This window comes from Physella acuta, unplaced genomic scaffold (assembly GCF_028476545.2).
Source record: "Physella acuta isolate Inbredline_101_S28 unplaced genomic scaffold, ASM2847654v3 ptg000592l, whole genome shotgun sequence".
Taxonomy (NCBI): domain Eukaryota; kingdom Metazoa; phylum Mollusca; class Gastropoda; family Physidae; genus Physella; species Physella acuta.
This window is the reverse complement of record NW_026732111.1, coordinates 733,492-752,885: the sequence shown is the minus strand read 5'-3', so window position 1 is coordinate 752,885 and position 19,394 is coordinate 733,492. Positions and strand designations below refer to the sequence as shown.

General features: G+C 34.4%; 3 protein-coding genes across 5 annotated transcripts; 1 reads left to right on the top strand and 2 right to left on the bottom strand.

Moving 5' to 3' along the window:
- The first annotated feature begins 3,887 nt into the window (after positions 1–3,887).
- Positions 3,888–4,673, top strand: LOC131947425 (uncharacterized). The gene has a single exon (XM_059308639.1). The coding sequence runs from the start codon at positions 3,888–3,890 to the stop codon at positions 4,671–4,673; it is 786 nt and encodes a 261-aa protein (XP_059164622.1).
- A 2,130-nt stretch (positions 4,674–6,803) lies between these two features.
- Positions 6,804–8,305, bottom strand: LOC131947424 (uncharacterized). The gene is made up of 4 exons (XM_059308638.1): positions 8,207–8,305; positions 7,932–8,058; positions 7,511–7,645; positions 6,804–6,940 (listed from the first exon to the last, which is right to left on the bottom strand). Exons 1-4 carry the CDS (start codon positions 8,303–8,305, stop codon positions 6,804–6,806), a joined length of 498 nt encoding a protein of 165 aa, XP_059164621.1.
- A 6,164-nt stretch (positions 8,306–14,469) lies between these two features.
- Positions 14,470–18,928, bottom strand: LOC131947337 (uncharacterized). 3 transcript variants are annotated; one of them, XM_059308527.1, is made up of 4 exons: positions 18,870–18,928; positions 16,120–16,238; positions 15,829–16,017; positions 14,470–15,572 (listed from the first exon to the last, which is right to left on the bottom strand). In XM_059308527.1, the coding sequence occupies exons 3-4, from the start codon at positions 15,980–15,982 to the stop codon at positions 14,650–14,652; spliced, it is 1,077 nt and encodes a 358-aa protein (XP_059164510.1). In that variant the 5' UTR covers positions 15,983–16,017; positions 16,120–16,238; positions 18,870–18,928; the 3' UTR covers positions 14,470–14,649. The 3 variants fall into 3 exon arrangements, with proteins under 3 accessions (XP_059164510.1, XP_059164509.1, XP_059164512.1); XM_059308526.1 differs by lacking the exon at positions 18,870–18,928 and adding an exon at positions 18,827–18,869; XM_059308529.1 differs by lacking the exon at positions 18,870–18,928 and adding an exon at positions 18,840–18,854.
- Positions 18,929–19,394: the final 466 nt, after the last annotated feature.

Below are 19,394 nucleotides of genomic sequence, written 5' to 3'. Positions count from 1 at the left end.
TCTGGATTTTCTTCCATAACCTGTGTCCATCCAAAAATAAAGTACAAGACAGCAGCTGTTATGAGATGTCCCCAGCTAACGTGGCTAATCTGGCGAGGGACTGAAATCGCGACTTTAGTGTTAGCAATAATCAGCTTTTACCTGTACACGGGGATACAGACGTGGCGGTGTGACGTCATTGAGACTTTAGACATAGCGTCGTTAAATGTTTTTGTGTTTGGGATAGTATTAATTTATAATTAAAATTGACGTATATGAGTGAGAATTGAATATTAATTTTATTTTGCATCCCATATTTAAATAAAACAGACAAACAAGATGTATGTTTGCAACTAGACTCAACTAGACCCATGGGTATTCTATACTAATGTAGACAGATCCATGCTACTTCAATGTTTGTAAACATTTTGCTGTGGTCAGTTCTGCTGAGTTATTTGTCTTTATTGAGCTCTGTGACGGACAGATGTACATCATACTGTACATGTTAACATTAATCATCTTCTTAACCGCCATGAGAGAAGATGTTTGATATGTGAAACCATGTAAGCTACAGTGCTTTGATTTTTATAAAAGAAAAGACAAAATGAAATCAAGCTCGGGTAGGTTTGTTTAATTTAACGTAAGATTTATTTCTCTACTAAACCCTAACCCAACAGACTGAACAAAACATTATTTTAAATCCCTAATCAAACCCAGATCTCCTCCCCGCACACAATTAAGTTGTTCTAATATTTTAAAAGGCGTATTATTTCTTTAATCTGTTAGTATTACATGCGATGTAACTTTCAACCTGCCTAATGTTTCTTACAGGCGGTGTTGTATGTATAATTTAGATAAATCATTGGACAGAGGCAAGATATTAGTTGATGAACTGTTGTGTTACGGACAGAATATATATATATATATATATATATATATATATATATATATATATATATATATATATATATATATATATATATATAGACTTTTGCGTGGTCTATTATTGTGTGTGTTTGTTTAGGTAGGTATTAATTTACATACAATGTTACTGACTAAAATCACAAGAGTTGTTTTTTAATAGAGAATAACAGTAATTTATTTTATTATTTTACCTCGAAACAAAATACCAGTTACTGGCAGTGTCTTTCAAAATATGTACAAATGCATAACGTGGTTAATTTAATATATATATATATATATATATATATATATATATATATATATATATATATATATCTGACATATATTTTAGTGAACTTATTCCAGCTTCTGATTGTTTAAACAGTTCATTTAGTTGGCCTCGAAAATGTGGATTACAATTTCCTATTTTTCCACACAAAAAAATATGTTTTATTTTTAACAAATAAAATAGTACACATACAGTTGTTATGCATCAAAACAAAAGATATTTAAAAATAGATTTATCTGATTTGTTTCTCGTTGTTACGTAGAACATAATAATTGGTGATCACATTGAATTAGTTGGAACTGTGTAATGATGTCTAAAAAAACACTATATAAACATATTTTCGTAGACATGTAGTCTAGACACATAGCAAGTTTTTAGAATGTGTTTAACATGGTGGTTATATGTTTTATTTGAGAATTTACCATCCACCATGTTTTGTGTTGTACTTCTATAAACTAACGATAGTAAAACTACTGAGGCAGGATAAAGCTGCGCCTAGATCTGCTTTCAACACTTCAAAGTAAAGTTCTTGACCTTTCTTCATGTCAACAACCACAGACCCAGCAGCGCTTGTGATGGCAGATTTCACTTGTATAGCCGTACACCACCTATCTTCAGCCCAAACAACAACTACAATCTGTTTAGCTTCACTTTCATTCAGAGTCACACAGACAAGATATAAACCATCATGTGGTGATACAAATTTTCCTGTTGTTCGATTAAAATGTTTCCCGTTATATTCACGTACTTGATAATATGTTGAAATAATTGATCCATCACTGACAGGTGTGGGCTCAGCAAGCTGTACATTACAAGCATATCTGTTACATACACGTGACTCTGTTGATTAGAAAACATATGTATGATGAACATGTTTAATTTCACGAATGCTCTGACTATTTGATTCATAATATGTGTAAATTGTCGTTTTATTAGCTTATGTTATCATCTCCTTATATGTTTTTTGTATGCAGTTTATAATGTAAGTAAAATTGACAAACCCAAATCAAACCATTATTTTTCAAAAAATAAACTATGTGTAATAATATATAATGTTTACATAACTTTGTCCAAGACCATAAATTAAAACACTAGACCACTAGTTTAGTACGGTCCTTACTTTGTGTGGTGTTATGTTATCGTTTCCTACGTATTGACACTACCAGTTTAGTAGGTCAATTAAAACATCACAAAGCGTACAATAATGCTATTTACGTTACGCTAAAACCGGGTCTACAACAAATTCATACATTTGCCCAAATGCCGTTTGCACCAAGGCCGATTTCCCGAACGGACACTTTCCCGAATGCGACAAATACCCGAATGGACAATTGTTTATATCAAATAGACAATCTTAATCAATTCAAGTTTTGATAACACAATTCTGGGCATAAAAAAATCAATTTTTTTATATTTTTAAAAAAGTGTATACTTTTAAAATTTTACATTTAATGTTTAAAAATTGAGAAATTATAATTGATGTAAAAAGATTTATTCTATAATAATGTAATGCCATGTTGGCGACGGTGTTTTATACTCTCTTGATGTAAGTTTTGAAAACCTTGTTTAGCCGTCGTGCTGCGGTGGTTTTATAGCACATGTGACACGGTGTAGGCGGCGCGGCGTCTCGCAACATTGAACAAAGGCGCGTTTGATTGATTTCACAACGTTCTAAGCAGCGAATTTAAAAAAAAAAGGTAGTCAATTATATTTGATCTTCATTTGATGCACCTTGTTTAGATAATGTGTTGAAGCTATTACTTAATGCAGAATGTGAGAATCATTTTAAAAACCTCAGATAAGTGAAAATTATATTTTCGCCTTGTTTTATAGATATCAAAAGATGTAGGCCCTACACTTTCTATAATATAGCAAATACTAATTAATTCATTATGCCTGCTTGCATATATTAAATAGTATATTGTTCCCTTTCACTTTTATTAGACATTAATTTTATTATCAAAATTTGAAATTAAAATTGATTAAAAATGACTTGTGATAATCAGTAATGTTCACATTTTCGGGCAAACGGCCTTCGGGCAAATGGCTTTTGGGAATTGTTGCTTTCGGGCAAGTGTCTTTTGGGAAATCGTCCGACTCCCATTATAATCATACGGCACCCCATCAAAAGAGCGCACGACAAAAGAGCGCCGACATAAGAGCGCCGACAAAAGAGCGCCGACATAAGAGCGCAGACAAAAGAGCGCAGACATAAGAGCGCAGACAAAAGAGCGCAGACAAAAGAGCGCCGACATAAGAGCGCCGACAATAGAGCGCAGTTAATTATAAAAACACATGTTGTAAGCTAAACAAATATGGCATTAAACAATCGGCGGTACAATAAAACGACATGTGTTTATTTATATATTGTGGTTGATATGGTATAAATGCAGTTTGAAACTATTTCTAGCCCAAGTAACACGGAGAAGATCGAATCACAGAAAAGGAAGGTTATTATATTGGTCTAAGGCTACAGATATCGAAAGGACAGAGCAAATGCTGATGGAAGTACGACATGGAGATGCTGCAAGAAAGATGGCTGCCGAGGACGGATGAAAATGCTGAACGATGTTGTTCTGTCAGCATCGGAACACAACCACGCTCCTGGTCCGGCTAAAAACGAAGCAGCGAAAGTCGTTTCGGCTAGACGAAAACGGGCAGTGGAAGGGGTGGAAAACCAAGGCAGATTATACAACAAGCCAGAGAAGGAATTTTGATGGAAGTAGCACCTCATTTGCCGGCACACGCCGCTTCACAACGTGCAATAGAAAGACAGAGAAAACGCACGCAGCTGCCATACCCAAATCCGCAGAACATTGCGGAGATAACAATTCCTGAACCTCTTCAAACGACAACAAGAGGGCAAAATTTCGTCTTGTGGGATTTCGGACCGACTGACGTTTACAGAATGATGATGTTCGGAACAATGGATAATATCAATCGTCTACAGCAAAATGAACATTGGTTTGTGGATGGAACTTTCAGAGTTGCACCAGTAATCTTCTATCAGGTATTTACAATTCATGCTTTAATAGATAACAAGGCAGTGCCGTTAGTTTATTGCCTCATCCAGGATAAGACCGAAGCAACCTATATCAGAGTTTTTGAGAAAATTGTGGAACTTTTACCTACCGTGAAACCAGTGAGCATCATGTCTGATTTTAAGAAAGCCACACAGAATGCAATTCAGCACGTGTTTCCCAATGCACGTCTTGTTGGTTGTCTATTTCACCTAGGCCAATGCCTCTGGCGAAAAGTGCAAGATTTAGGCTTATCGCAACTGTATCACGACAACGAGGAATGTCGAATGATAGTGAAGATGCTGCTTGCCTTAAGTTGTGTTCCTGTAAATGATGTCTGTACTGCATTTGAGCATTTAGTAGAATCTAGTCCTGTAGACATTATGCCACTGGTAGATTATTGGGAGGATAGTTACATAGGGAGGCGAAGGAGAAACCGTCGAGGTGACCCAGCTTTGTCTTGCTATTTGGAATGTCCATAATCGTGTCGCTGAAAATCTACCCCGTACAAACAACTCAGTCGAGGCATCGCGCATTCCAACAAACGGTAGATTGCAATCATCCTTCCGTTTTTAAATTGATCAACCAGTTTCGTCTGAAACAAGATCACATCGAAATCGAACTGGAACGTCATCTGGCTGGAGTTAATCAACCAGAAGCTTCAATTTTCTCATTCCTATTTATTAAATATGGTTTTTCGATCTTTAGTTTGCGCTCTTATGTCGGCGCTCTTTTGTCGTGCGCTCTTTTGACGGGTCACCTAATCATACAGTCCGTATGTGTTCACATTATAGTTTAATTATATATAGCTTATCTATCGAAACAAAAATTACTAGGATTAAAGTTATACTGTTGTAGGAATACTTACTAATGACCGATCACAAGGTCTGCGCAGTCAGCATTTTGTAATGTACATTTCAGTTTACAGCAAATTAATTAGATACTAAGATGTTAAAAATGTTTAATTATCAATGTTTTCATGTTATTACTTTTTTATATTTCATATCTGGCTCGTATGTGAAAACTTCTTAATATAAGAAACATAAAGGGATGAAGTGCCGTTAATTGAAATTAGTTAATTTTAAACTGCAGCTCTATAAATGTCTTACTGTACTAGTATAGACCGCTGTACGTCCGTGTAATAGAAATGCAGAGAGTAAGAGATTTAGAGAGAGCATGAGAGTGGGCGGTAAACAAACGTATAAAACATTTTACCGATTGGTTATCATTGAGAATTCTTTGATAGATTTTACTATTCTTACATTTAAACGAGAACATTAATAGATAGAATTGTCATTAAATCACTATTGTTATATAAATAAGTTTTAATAGCTTTTTTTACAAAGCAAACTTACCTATGAGATGAAAATCGTTAGACAATTTTGAAATAGTATTTTCAAGTTCACCAAGCTAAATTAAAATAAAGTGTAAAGGAAATAAATGAAAATATCACATATCTACTGACTCACTAGCTTCAATAGATAATGGTAACTTTTAAGAAATGGAAATGATTTATTGTATATTCTTATTTAATTGATAAAACTATTTATCAGTGAATTCCCAAAAATTATGGACATTACCGGAGTAATTTAGGATTTATCAATGTTGCAAATGATTTTTTATACAGTATTACAAACATACCTTCTTTAATTTTTCTTCCCTAGTTTCAAAGTTCTTGTTAAAGATTTGAATCAGTTTGTCAATGGGCATCAATCTTTGTTGTAGGAGTTTATACATTACATTGTGCTAAATTGAAGATTTATATATTTAACTATTTTTATTGTATATTAAAACTCACATACAATTAGCATTTATATAAAAGTTATGATTATAGGTTAAGTTAGTCAACTGCCCCTTTTAACAATTTGAAGTAAATTAAATTGCAGTGAGAATAGAACTGTGTACAAAAAATACAGCAATTTTAAAATTTACCTTTGATTGTAACTTTTCAAATTGGGTTGATGTTTTGTCCAAGATTTTATTCTTTCCATCTTGTAAAGAAACAATCAAATCAGAATTGCTTTTAATTTCTTCTTTCATACTGTCTCTTTTATCTTGCATCTCTTTGTTTATTTTGCGCACTATGTTTTCATATTCATTCATATTTTGAGACAGTTTCTCTAGTGTTTTGTTTGACTTCGATTCTTTTTCTTTTAAACTTTCAATTTCTTTGTTCAGCTCCTTTACTTTGTTATTTTGTTCACTCATTTGTTTTCTAAGGTTTTTAAAATTCTGCTTTTGTTTTTTAGTCAGTTGTTCAATGTTTAGCCCCATGTCACTCTGTTCTGTTACAAAGTTGTCTCTCCATTGTTTTATTTCTGATATGTCATCTGTAGACTTGTGTTGTGTGTCCTGTAGTGAAGATAGTGTTGTTTCAATATAGGCGAGTCTACTCTCTAGGCCAGGTTGTTCTTTAACTGAGGATAGTCACAAGTATTCAGTTTATAATTTAAAATGTCAGAAACCTTGATAAATAAGTTTCTTTAAACAGCGTTAAACGTAAAAAAGTTAAAACAAAATATTTTAAAATTAACAGAAAAAATAGTTTAATCTTAAACATTGCATACGGTATATTCATGATATAGCTATTTAATTTGTTATATCAAAGAAAACTAAGACATACCCGCTGTATGTTTGTCTTGTGTCTTGAGTTGTCTTGTTGATTCCACTGTTAGAAATGTTGCTGTTGTCTGTGTGTCAGGTTGTGGTAAAGATGGCGTTGGTTTGTTGACATCCATGTTGTCCTCATCTGGTGGATTGGGGTTTAGAATTTTATTTTAGTTACATTTCAAGGAATAATGTTTTATTGTAAACACAGTATTTCCAAAGACTTTAAATATTTATTATGTAAGTTGTTTTCATTTTCTTTCATATCTAGAGACAGTTTCTTTAGTGGTTTGTTTGACTTGGATTCTTTTTTTTTTTAAGCTTTCAAATTTTTTGTTTAGCTCCTTTACTTTGTTTTCTCGTTCATTCATTTGTTTTCAGTTGCTTTTAAAATTCTGCTTTTGTTTTTAAGTCAGTTGTTCAATGATTTCCCCCATGTCACTCTTTTCTGTTACAAAGTTGTCTCTCCATTGTTTTATATTATGATATGTCATCTGTAGACTTGTCATTGGCGTCTTGTAGAGAAGATATGGTTGTCTTTATCTGCTCAAGGCGACATAATATATCTAAGGCAATACAATGTTAAGTCAATCGGAGAAGTAATACTGTTTGGAAATCAGATGCTACATTTCTTTTAAGAAAATAAATTAAAATACTTCACTGTTCCATTATTGGTTTAATGATAACTTTAAAACAAATTATGTGTGTATACCTGATAATTGATGATGTTCTTTAAGATTATGATCTGTTGATTCACTACTGTCACGTTTTTCAGTTGCTGTAGTTTGTGGTGTAGACTGAGATGAAAATGACCTTCCTTCAGTACCTTCATTGTCTTTATTTTCGTCTTAAAAACATAAATCAACAATAATCTCTAAAATTTTAATCGCATGTTTTTTTTCTAAAGTATGAATGCTTTTTAACTTTTTTTTCAATATAATTTCAAGCTACATCTCCTGCAATGTTAAGGGTATTTAATAAAATGAAATATATGAATAACATTAACGCACTCCATACTTTTTTAAGCTTTCCTATTATAATTTTATTTTTACTTTCTATTAAGTTATTTATGTTTAATATATACACCAGAGTATTAAACAAAATATCAGACACTTGTATTTTAAAATATTTACTTAAAATATGTTCCGCTACATCCAACATGGCTGTGGTCGCTGATTCAAGTTCTTGACAAAGATCACAGTATGTCACAGATTTGTTGTCACTTTTATCTTCTAACCAAGTCTTGCTGTTTTGTACAGCCTTATGACATTAAACATTAACATCTAGCGTTAAAAATGTGTGTTAGTATGTTGTATTAGAACATTGTTTTCTTTAATGTTTGTAGGTTTTAAATAATATACGTTATGTTTAACAACAACAAAATAGACAAATACCACTTGCCACTTACAACTTGTAAAGCTTCAACCACAGGTTTAATGACGTGTATCTTTTCTTCTAAATAGTTCATGTGTTCTGTAACATATTTGACTTGAATTCTAGGACGCATCTGAATAAAACAGAGTACGTTAGATCGTAAAAAATTGAACGTAAATTAAGATTTTTAATTACGTTTTTTAATAAAAAAGAATGTCTTATTCACGGCGTCGTAACCAAATAATTCTTATACATTACTAACCGTCTGTTAAAGACCATTACCTGTGTGCTTAGTAATCATCATAAACCCGGCATTGCCCACCCAAACCACAACCAACCAAAACCAAAACAACAAAACGCAAACATAACGCTAACACAATTACAAATACAAACGAAAACAAAAACCTAACAACAAACCCAACCACAACCACAAACACCAATACAAACACAAAGAAAAAAACAAACGAAAAAGCAAACGAAAACAAACCAAATCCAAACGCAAAACCACAAATACAAACCCAAAGAAAAAACACAAACAAAAACAAAAAAAAGAAAGAACAAAAACGAAACAAATCAAAACGCAACCACTAATGCAAACCCAACCTAAACGCAAAGAAAACACAAACGCGAACATAAACGCAAAGTGCACACAGTCTAGCCCTGTTTCAGCTTAATAAACGACTATAGTACCCCAACTTATTCATTGTCTTTGGCACTCACTTAAACGAACGCGCATGTTTCAATTTAATGAACAATTATAATACTCCAAGCTTATCCGTAAAATACCTACAACATTTGCACTTGATCAATTCCCGCTAATTATGTAATTATTTTTTTTTTCCAACACCAAAACAAAGTAATAAAATGTAAATATTTTTCCACTAAATATATGGTTTTATAAAGGGAAGTAATTGTGTTTTCCTAATTTATCAAAGGGAAGTAAGTGCTAAAGGACTAAATAGAGACATAATTAGAATTTTGGCAAAAGATGATATTTTTTAAAACTTGTGTTTAATGAACATGCCGACAATTATTACTTTCAGTTTTAAAAATGAAAAATATTTCCCAACACTTTTAATATTAATTTTTTAACTCATAAATTTAGACTATGCGCACTGTAATAAGTATCCACGACAAACTCTTTACACTTTACATATTACATACAGAATTGAGCTTTATGTATTAGATCCTTAAAAATTTTCAGACTTGAATTATTTAAACATTTGAACTACAGAAGAAGCAAATAAACTAGATGCATAATTAATATCGACACTCTCAAGCTAAACATCACTCAATCAGCCCTGAAGTAAATTAAAATTAGAACAGTGTTCTGTTTCCCAGGTTTTTAAAAGTGCAATACCTGAATGGTAGAAAGAGATACACACCTCACCCCCCCCCCCCACACACACACACTCCCCCCCCCCCACTCAACCGGACTGGCGGATTTTTCTAGGTAGCGTGCCCTCTTTGCCAAGGGTCAATTTTATGTCATGGAAAGTTTTGGAATGATAGATCAGTATGTGTACTGCAGAGACACTTCTCCCACGGCTACAATGTGAACTTTTGACTCCTCAGCTAAGGACAAAGCACAGTAAACTAAGCAGTCAAGAGAAACCTAGTTTGCACACCTTATTTTAATCTAGTTCTTATGCCATTTTATTTTCTACATTTGATTATTATATATGCAATTGATGTTCATGTCTTTGATGCTGTGTAAAATCTATCAAATAAATAATTATTACTGATTTAAATGTTTAAAACAATTGAATTAATAAAAAATTAAAAAAAAAGGAAAAAAACAACTAATTGAGGACTGTATAGATATAGATGTTTGAAAGGGAAGAGTGTTTGCTTTTACGTGTCTCATTGTAATAACATAGCTTTTCCGATTGCTTAAAATTTGTATTATTTTAATTCTCTGTAATCCAAAATTCATTTCAGCTCTACTTTAAAAAAAAAAACAAATTCCCCCTCTCCCCCCCCTCGTCCCCTCAGCCCACCACGCCAAGAAAAAAAAATCCCTTGAATCATCATTTAATTACACATTTGCATTTTCAGTTTCAGGTTGGTTTTTAATTTTTATTTTTTCTTTATATTTAGACGTTTTGTATTAGATCTATGTATAAGTAAACCATCTTAAATGAATGAAAGCAGGCTACAAGTAAGAAAGAAATATTTCTATTGTAAATCTGTATCAGTCCTCACAAGCCGATGATGAAAACTGTAATACTAAAGCGAACACACAACTGACGCTATAAATTACAAGTCTGAGGCAAAAAAAAAAAAAAAAAAAAAGGAAAAATAAAATATTGTAAAAAAAAATTCTCAACAAAACTGTAAAAACATTTAAGACTATTTCTATTATGGTAAAGAAAACATGTTTCTATTTCTTTATTTCTAATTATCTTCATTTGAATTGTTGATCTTTTATTTAGTAATGTTCACCATTTTGTTCATGTAATGATAATTTTTATTAATTTTTGAACTATTTCAAATACTAAGCACACACACATTTGTATATTATGTTGATGTAAATATTTCTATTTGAAAATTAAAGTATTTGGGAAAAAAAAAAAAGAATTATTTAAACATTATTTATAAACAATTATTTCATAGAATTTAATTGCCATCAACTCACATTTGTAGTCTTTGTGATTCGACAGTTGTCTAGTTTTGTAAACATTAAGTTGGTGGAAATTGTGATGTCGTGTAAAACTCGGATTTAAAATTATTTTAAAATGTAAACTCACTTTTGACTGAAGAATAAAACAAAGTTTTTAGCTGGTTTGCTCTTGTTGCAGACAAACTTGTTCCAGTAGTAACAAAATGTCGCTCCGCTTCAATGAACAAATAGTCAAGTCAATAACACAAATTACCCTTACCATGTAGTGATATCTCTATTTATGTGTATTTTGTATTGTATCGTTCTTTGGCTTTTTATCTTCTCAATAAACATATAAAACCTGTTAATCGTGTTATCATCTATATTACACATGATGTGATTTTATCAGTTATAACGAATGTGTGATGGTGTAAGTTCGTGCAAGCTAATCGTGTATGTGTAGGTACTTGTACCCTAGTTTTGGTAGTACATCATACACTCACTCACTTTTATAAACAATACAAACTCGTCAGCGCATAGTAAATAATTTAATTTAGATTGGGGTAACATACACGGGCTAAAAGATCAGAGGCGTCGCGAGATGTTGGAGAGAGGAGTGGGTCACGAAGCCCCCCCCCCCCGAACGAAATTAAATTTATATAATTTATATTGAAAATATATACTTTTAACAGTGTCTGCCCCCCCCCCCCCACGAAGAAAGTCCACCGCCCCCCCCCCCCCCCCCCGACGATTTCAAGTGCCCCCCCCCCCCTCCCGGAGAAAAAAATCTGGAAGAAACAGTAATTGATAAAGACAGAACAGAAACTGCTGGATCGATTCTTTCAACATTCTATAGTCTTCGAACATCACGGGCACCATTGTAATTAAACAACAGGAAAACGTGTCGACACCAGATAATGGATTATATCTGATTACTGTAACGTTAATTGAGACGGGAGATAATCAGATCAGTTATTGTGTTAAAGCGAGATAACAAGATTTTGTAAAATCTGCAACATATTTGTCTTTATCTTATCTGTAATATGTGTTAACAAAGAAAGAAGACAAACTCTACTTAAAGCTTCTCAAGCAGAAGTGGGAGCCACGCTACATTCAACTAGTGGATTACCTTTTAATGATTGTAAAACTGTCTTCTTATGTAAGCAAAAACTAAATTGTGTTAGACAGCCTCCGTGTTTTGTATGGTAGTGTTGTAAATTATTTAGGGCTTAGTTTTTGATCGTATTGTTTACATATAGACCAACATCAGATATCTTTAGGCAACACCTCACTCAGCACAACACGATAAGCAGAAGAGCCTAGCCATCGATCGCACATGTAAACAGAGTTCCTTTCCTTAACCCCTCAACATCCATAAATGTGCAAATGGTGGTGTATTTTACTATTAACCACATTTTGTTCTCACAATTATTAATACCCCGCCCCTCTGTTTTTTCTTTTAGGAAATTTCGCTCAACCCCCTTCAAGCTGAAAAAGATCAAGCTGAAAAAGATGTTCAAAAATAAAAGCCAAACCGTAAAATTGTGTTGTCTAACTATCATTACTTTAATCCATGTAAGTGAAACCAGCGAATAAAAAAGGCGGACGAGAGCATGAAGCTAAAGTTATCTCCTTTTATTTTATCTTTTGTAACATAATATGCAACTCTCTTTACTTGGCAGAAGCATAATAATATGCTTAACATGATCTTTATATTCAAAGTTTTGAACATATTTTTTAATACTTTCTATTTACAGTCGCATACCTTGTGTCGTGTCAGAAACCAAACTATTCATGAAACCCAGTTTTACTTTTTTTCAGAAGCCATTTCCCCAAAGAGAGACAAACCAGTAAATCTGAAAACAATTAAGATATCAGGTTTTCCCCTCCTATCTATAGATATAATTTTCTTCTGGGAGACGCTAGAAAACAAGCTGTAAGCGCGCTCCCTACCACCCCACCCCTACATGGTCTGGTGAGCTGTGGTTCACGCTAAATGTTTACATTCGTAGAGACGGGTTTAGTGACGGCTAGTAGGGGCAGATAATTTAGTTTGAAACGAATTTAAACTTAGGGGAGGTAACTAAGAGGAGGCTGCTTTCACGGGGGGGGGGGGGGGGTGTAGGGTAAGGGTTGGGGGAAAGGAGGGTGGGGGTAGTATCGTTCTCAACGACCTACTGATAGTGTTTTAAAGCAAATATTTTCAGTGGCAGCATTGGTACTGTCGAATTCACAAATTATAAATTACTGAAAAGTAGAAAATTAAACAACTAAATAGCGGCATATGATATGCTGCGGTTCGGCTTGTTATATTTATTCGTTCACGTATTATAACTATTCGTTATATCCCATCTTATTTTTCTGATATTCTATCGTTTCTTAATATTTTGAAACATTGCAAGCATTTCTGTGTTGAATATAGAAAATAAAATAAAAATTAAGAACAAAAGTAACAACAAAAAGAGTAGTAATTATATAAGATCTTTTAATAAATCACTGTACATTATATTCCATGTTTGGTTTTGTTTCATGTAAACGATTCTTGTTGACACAAAGATAAAACGTAATTTAAGTTATCCACATTAAAACAGAGTTATTGTATTGTGTTCACAGTGAAAAGGAGCGAATTTCTCTGCAGACGGCGTTTTTCGAACACGCGTTCATCAACAAAGAAAAATACATCATGTTTAGCCGTGGCAAAGACAGTAAGGGAGATCCTGTTGACCTTGAGACACACTCAAAATGGATATCGTCTCAAGTTGAGATGATACGTTCAATGGTCGGAGTAAATACACAAACGAACCCAGTAGGATTATCAACGAACTTATACAAAGTGAGTACAGTGAGGTCATTAGTTAATTAAGCACCTTAAGCTAAACGGAGGACCATTGAGCACCCAATTGAAACAAACACTCCGAATCTTAATAGAAGGTAACAGGTCATCACAGTTTGACGAATAGATCCTGGTAGAAATGCTCATGCAGAAACTTGGTTTTCCCTAAAACTGTATAATACAGGAAAGCCAAACATATGGTACACAATCTTTCTTTAAGAAGATTTTTTTAAAGACTACATATGCGAGAAATCTAAAAAAAAATAGCCTCAGAAGAACTACCTAGGCGGAGAGATGCACACCTTAATGCTCAGCTTGATGGACGTAAGACGATGTGCCCTCTCTGTAAAACAACTTTGCAGACCTAGACCAAGACGACTACTAGACAGTTGACGAAGAAACTTCAACACAACGATAAACAGAAGGACAAGAAAAAGTAGAAGGACGCAAGAACAGAAAGAAGAAAGTAGCCAGCAGACAACATAGAGGAAAGGATAGTTCCAAATCAACAAATTTTGATTCAGTGTTTTGTTGTTTAAGTTTGATACAGCGGTTTCAGTGGATAATATGTTTGTAGTTTGATACAAAGGTTTCGGTAGATAAAATAACTGCAGTTTTAAACAATGTTTTCAGTGGATAAAATGATTGTAGTTAGATACAATGGTTTAAGTGGAGAAAATGTTTCATACACATTTTGCGACAATATTGAGAGTTGCTAGATCCAAACTTTAGCGTCAATATTGAGAGTCTTTAGATCCAAACTTTAGCGTCAATATTGAATAGCTTCGTACAAAGTTCAAACAAAAATGAAACATAAAACGAGTTGATTTAAAACTTTATTTTCTTTTAGATTTACAAGAAATTTGTGAGATCGTTTTTTTCTCTACTCCCAATTAAACAATCAACAACTTTTTCTCTGATAAAAATAACGAGATAATTGATTAAAAGTTTAATAAAGCTCTACAATAATGTCAAGAAATAATTTAAGAGCAGACATTCAACAGGTGCCATGTTTGTTTACATTCTATACAAGAGCAGACAACTAAAAGTCCCCCCACACCCCACTATAATTTAATCCACCGGACTTAGCTCCACTGTGGGGATGGCCAGACCACCAGTCACACCCCAGTCTGTAGACCCAAGCTCCACTGCTACCTGGACAGGTACACGTTGTGTACGTATACCTGGTTAAGTTACCCCTCACCACCTGCCTGTCCACCCAGTGACCTACAGAGACCTGCTTAGAACAGCCATGAGGATGTGACACTATAATGGTCAGCTTGTCCACACCTCTACGACTCTCGTATTTGTCCCTTACTTTATCACGTAGATAAACAAACCGCCTCACCATCTCCTCCAGTTTATCAGCTACAACTACTTCATGTGTCACACAATACAACACACACATGTCTCTCTCAGTGACTGAAAGCAAACCCACCTTCCACCCATAAATCTTGACCACTGGACTTTTATCATCATCAAACCACAACCTACAGCTGGACTGTCTCGCCTCACTATCATCAAAAAGCACATGCCTGGCTGTCAACACATGAACCTCCCACCACACTTTGCTGGGTGTGTCCGAGTGGTCACATTCAGGACATGGACAAGTTATGTCGGTGGGCCGTTTCATTCCCTTTGTGCACTTGATCATCCTCCCAGTCCCTGTATGTAGTGAGTTCTGTCCCCTGGTGTTGTAGCACGGATATGGATCTTCAGCGCCTTCTACAAACTCTGGTCTGTCTGGACTGGTAAACTTAACGGCTATCCTGACCATTACATCAGCCAGGACTTTTGTGAGGTCATACACATCGTTGTCATGGTAACCAGGAGGAAAATGTTCAAGACTTAATTGATTTACAGGTACAAAGTTGTTGTGGCCAGGATTTTTCTCACAACTTGCCAGGTGTGTGTGTAAATCTACCTCACCTTGACCTTCAAGACATTCTTGTACTTCATGTGTACCTGTACAGGTAAACAAAACAATTTTATTACTGTAAACATTTCATTAGCTGTTAAACTTTGACAAACATAAAACACGAAAACTATCTACAACCTCCAACTGTCACAACCATCTCAAGCATCACCATCTTAAGATACTCATCCAGTAAACATTTCAAACTACAGAATGTTTCAACACAAGGTCTTCATAAGCACAAAACATTTTAAGCATACAATTAGATATTTTAGGACCAATTTTTCCCAATCAAATGGACAGTACCTGTAAAATATGTTGAGATGTCCTCTACACTGGCCTTACTGTTGTGGTCGTCTAGACTATCCTCTCCACTCGCCCTACTGTTGTGGTCGTCTAGACTATCCTCTCCACTGGCCATACTGTTGTGGTCATCTAGACTATCCTCTACACTGGCCATGCTGTTGTGGTCATCTAGACTATCCAAGTTAATTCCTGTTAAATAAACCATAATACAAAGATTTGACACATTGTCTACATCAGCACTAAACCATGGCTGTACACTTGATTAAGTTAAAAGATAATTAACAAACTTACCTGTAACTTGATGTGGCAGATCTCTACTGGCCTTTACTGCAGTCTTATGGTCATCTGTGGCAGCTGTTTGATTGAAATAACCTTGATCTTTACATCACATTCAGCAGCTGTCAGTCACTCTGTGATAGTTAAAAATATTTTGACTTTTTAAAGAAAGAAGTTTATATGGTAGCTTGACTAGTTATCAACCAGTGTTTATTTACAAACTGCATAACAATAGCCACTGGTCTATGACAAGGCAAACAGAATTCAGCATAGTGGTCAGCTTTAGAAGATTAAGGTTAAATACATTTTTAGACCAACATGCAAGATAGAGTGAAACTGACATTTCAATTCCACATTTGATTTACAGCCAAAATTAGACAGCACGCACCACTATGGAAGATCTATAAGGCTCTAGAGATAGAGATAAAATTGTAAAACTGTCAATAGCATAGAACTACAAAATGACACCATTTATGATGGAACTATCATTAGCATAGAACTACAGAACGACAACATTCATGATGGAACTGTCATTAGCATAGAACTACATAAAGCTAACATTCATGATAGAACTGTCATTAGCATAGAATTACAGAGTGACAAGATTGATGTTTCTTATTGTTTTCAGCCTGCCAGAAGTTTATATTCCCGCTGGTATATCTCCGGGGGTCGTCAGGGTGTACAAGCTGCCCAGCTAAAAATAAACACATCACAGCAGATCACTGGTTTCAGTCTAAACTTAGTGGATAAAAGGCATACACTGGCCTAACACCAATCAATTGATTAATTGCTTGGAGAGTTGGAAATGGAAGAAGTTTGCAAACAGTTTTTCTTCCAGGCATCTCATTGGAGGTGGGGGGGGGGGGGGGGGTGCCTCCGGCAGGAAGTCTACCGCCCATACCACCCCCTCCCCCGGCCCGATGAAATGGAGTTTATATAGAAAACATGTAAATTTTGTCAGCCCCCCCCCCCCCCACCCTCCGAAAATATCAAGTGCCCCACTGGAGAAAAATGTCTGAAAGAAACACTGCAAATTAATTGGAAAAAAGAAGATGCCAATGGATGGTTCACGTCCTACGAATACATTCAGAAGACATCGCATGAATACAAGGGAGACGTGGAGGTGCACGGCGGAGAAACAGCAGAGGCAAGACTGAAATGGAGGACTGCCAAGAAAATTACCGGTAACCGACAAAAATGCAGGAAGCTTTCTGTGGCGGCCCGAAGTGTCTTATCTTATGCACATACAGGAAAAGATGATGATGAAAATTAGAGCTATACTAAAACTTATAGAGCAAAGCATGTTTGATTATTTGTTCAAGGTAAATAGTAGTTAAACTAGATGGGGGTTGAGATCGGAGACCCATTTAACTAAAAGCGAAGACTGAGTATATTAATTAATGACGTGCCTTTAAAATGTTATTGATACTGTTTTGTTAGCAGTCAAACATGTATATGTGTTATTTATGTAACTATGTTATAATCGTATGGCAGACAGGACGCCTGTACACTGTTATTTTTAGCACAAGAAATCTGCGATAAACAAGATACAATCTGATGTGGACGGGACAAAAAAAATTAAATTTGGCCTAAAAATGTAAAATTAGATCCACGCTGTCGAAATGTTATGTGAAGATTTCTTATTGCCCTTTATAATATATCCGTGTGGGGGAAATTGTATATTATTTATTGTTCTTTAAAAAATCCCCGACAAGTTTTATGACCTACATACGTGTGTAGTCACTGTGTTGAGAACGTGAAAGTCGATAGACACAAATAGAACAAATAACAGCAGGATCTGTTTACTAAAACAGGTAAACTATACACATTAACTATGATTACGTTTGGACATGATTTGTGTAATAAACGTCAAGCAACTAATCCTTAAGTTATTTCACATTCTATTATTAGTGTTAGTTCTAGAAAACGCTGTAAAAATCTTTTTTTAAAGATAAATTATAAACGAAAACATCTTGTGCTGGAAAATGTGGTTGGCCAACCCGCTTACTGTAAATATGGGGTTGGACTGGCTAAAACATTATTTAAAATTAACATTTGATCCATGTCAATAGCAAATATGTATGTTACGTGATTAAATGTCGTGCTTGAAATATTCAATTATAATGTAATTATTTCTATAAAAATAAATAAGTTCTGTCTACATCTTAGTCTTAAATCCAGAAATAAAATCATGACGTCATTATTATTTACTGACACAGACACCTGTAGACACCCGCCTAAAATCCTCATTATTTTTAGTGTCTATTTGTTTAATATTTAGGTAGGTTAAAAACAAGCGATTTGAGAATGGCTGCTCACATTTATTGACCTCTGCTGATGTTTAACAAGCAACAATTTAGTTGTAGATCATTTTAACATTTTAGATCTATGTACTGAAGAATTTTAAGGGACGGAGTGGCTTGTCACGTAAGTCGCAAGTTCGAATCAGGTTTCAAGTCAGTAAACCTTACTTGATACCCAGTTATGGTGGATACCTAACTCATTTTAGATTAAGTAAAGGCGGCTGGGCATAGTCATAGTGCTTACAACCCTATCCCTTCATATGTCGAGCTCACGAAAACAAGGGAACTTTACTGTTTTAATAATTACTGAAGAATTTAAACAGATTTTTATTTCTTTTATAGTCGCTCTATTTATTAAGTAAATATGAAGTCGTAAACGTGAGGTATGTCAAAGTCCAGATCGTGATGAAATAACATACGAGGTGCACAAACCAAAATACGCCGAATACATGTCTACCTCACCTGTAGAATGTTTCTAAATATGGCGCTCCTTTGTGCCACGTATAGCGAGAGTTTAAAATACTTACACGTTAGCGGGAAATCCCGTTGTATGTTGACAAACTGGGTACAGATCTTCTAAAAATAATTCAAGAATTTCCGTTATTACGTGTGGAAAAATCATGTAGAACTGAGTTTTGTGTTAGTTTTAAATAAATAATTAATAACCTACGAGTTTTGGCAAATACTTTTGATTCGTTCAAAATTTCAGAATTACAAAACAAATTGTTTACACACTTATAAAAAATTATCATTAATAAAACTCTGTAATAATTATAAAAATACTTAAAATATTTAAAACTAGTTACATACAAAATTTGAAAACACTTTGCACATTATTCGGTTACAAGTAAAGGGTAATACAAGAATTGAGCCAGACTGTTTTAAGGGGTCGTCCATATATGACATCACATTCATACAGGGGATATGGGGGTGGGAGGGGGTCGTAATTTGGTGACTGTGTGATAAGAGGGAAGATTCAGATAGTGT

Excerpts from the sequence above, each read along its gene's own strand:
- LOC131947425 (XM_059308639.1), top strand. The coding sequence starts at position 3,888 with ATGGAAGTAGCACCTCATTTGCCGGCACACGCCGCTTCACAACGTGCA.
- LOC131947424 (XM_059308638.1), bottom strand. The coding sequence starts at position 8,305 with ATGCGTCCTAGAATTCAAGTCAAATATGTTACAGAACACATGAACTAT. Across the intron at positions 8,059-8,206 it reads TGGTTGAAGCTTTACAAGTT|GCTGTACAAAACAGCAAGAC; the intron begins GTAAGTGGCAAG and ends TAATGTCATAAG. Across the intron at positions 6,941-7,510 it reads AGAACATCATCAATTATCAG|ATGAGGACAACATGGATGTC; the intron begins GTATACACACAT and ends CCAATCCACCAG.
- LOC131947337 (XM_059308527.1), bottom strand. The coding sequence starts at position 15,982 with ATGGCCAGTGTAGAGGATAGTCTAGATGACCACAACAGTATGGCCAGT. Across the intron at positions 15,573-15,828 it reads CATCTCAACATATTTTACAG|GTACACATGAAGTACAAGAA; the intron begins GTACTGTCCATT and ends TTACCTGTACAG.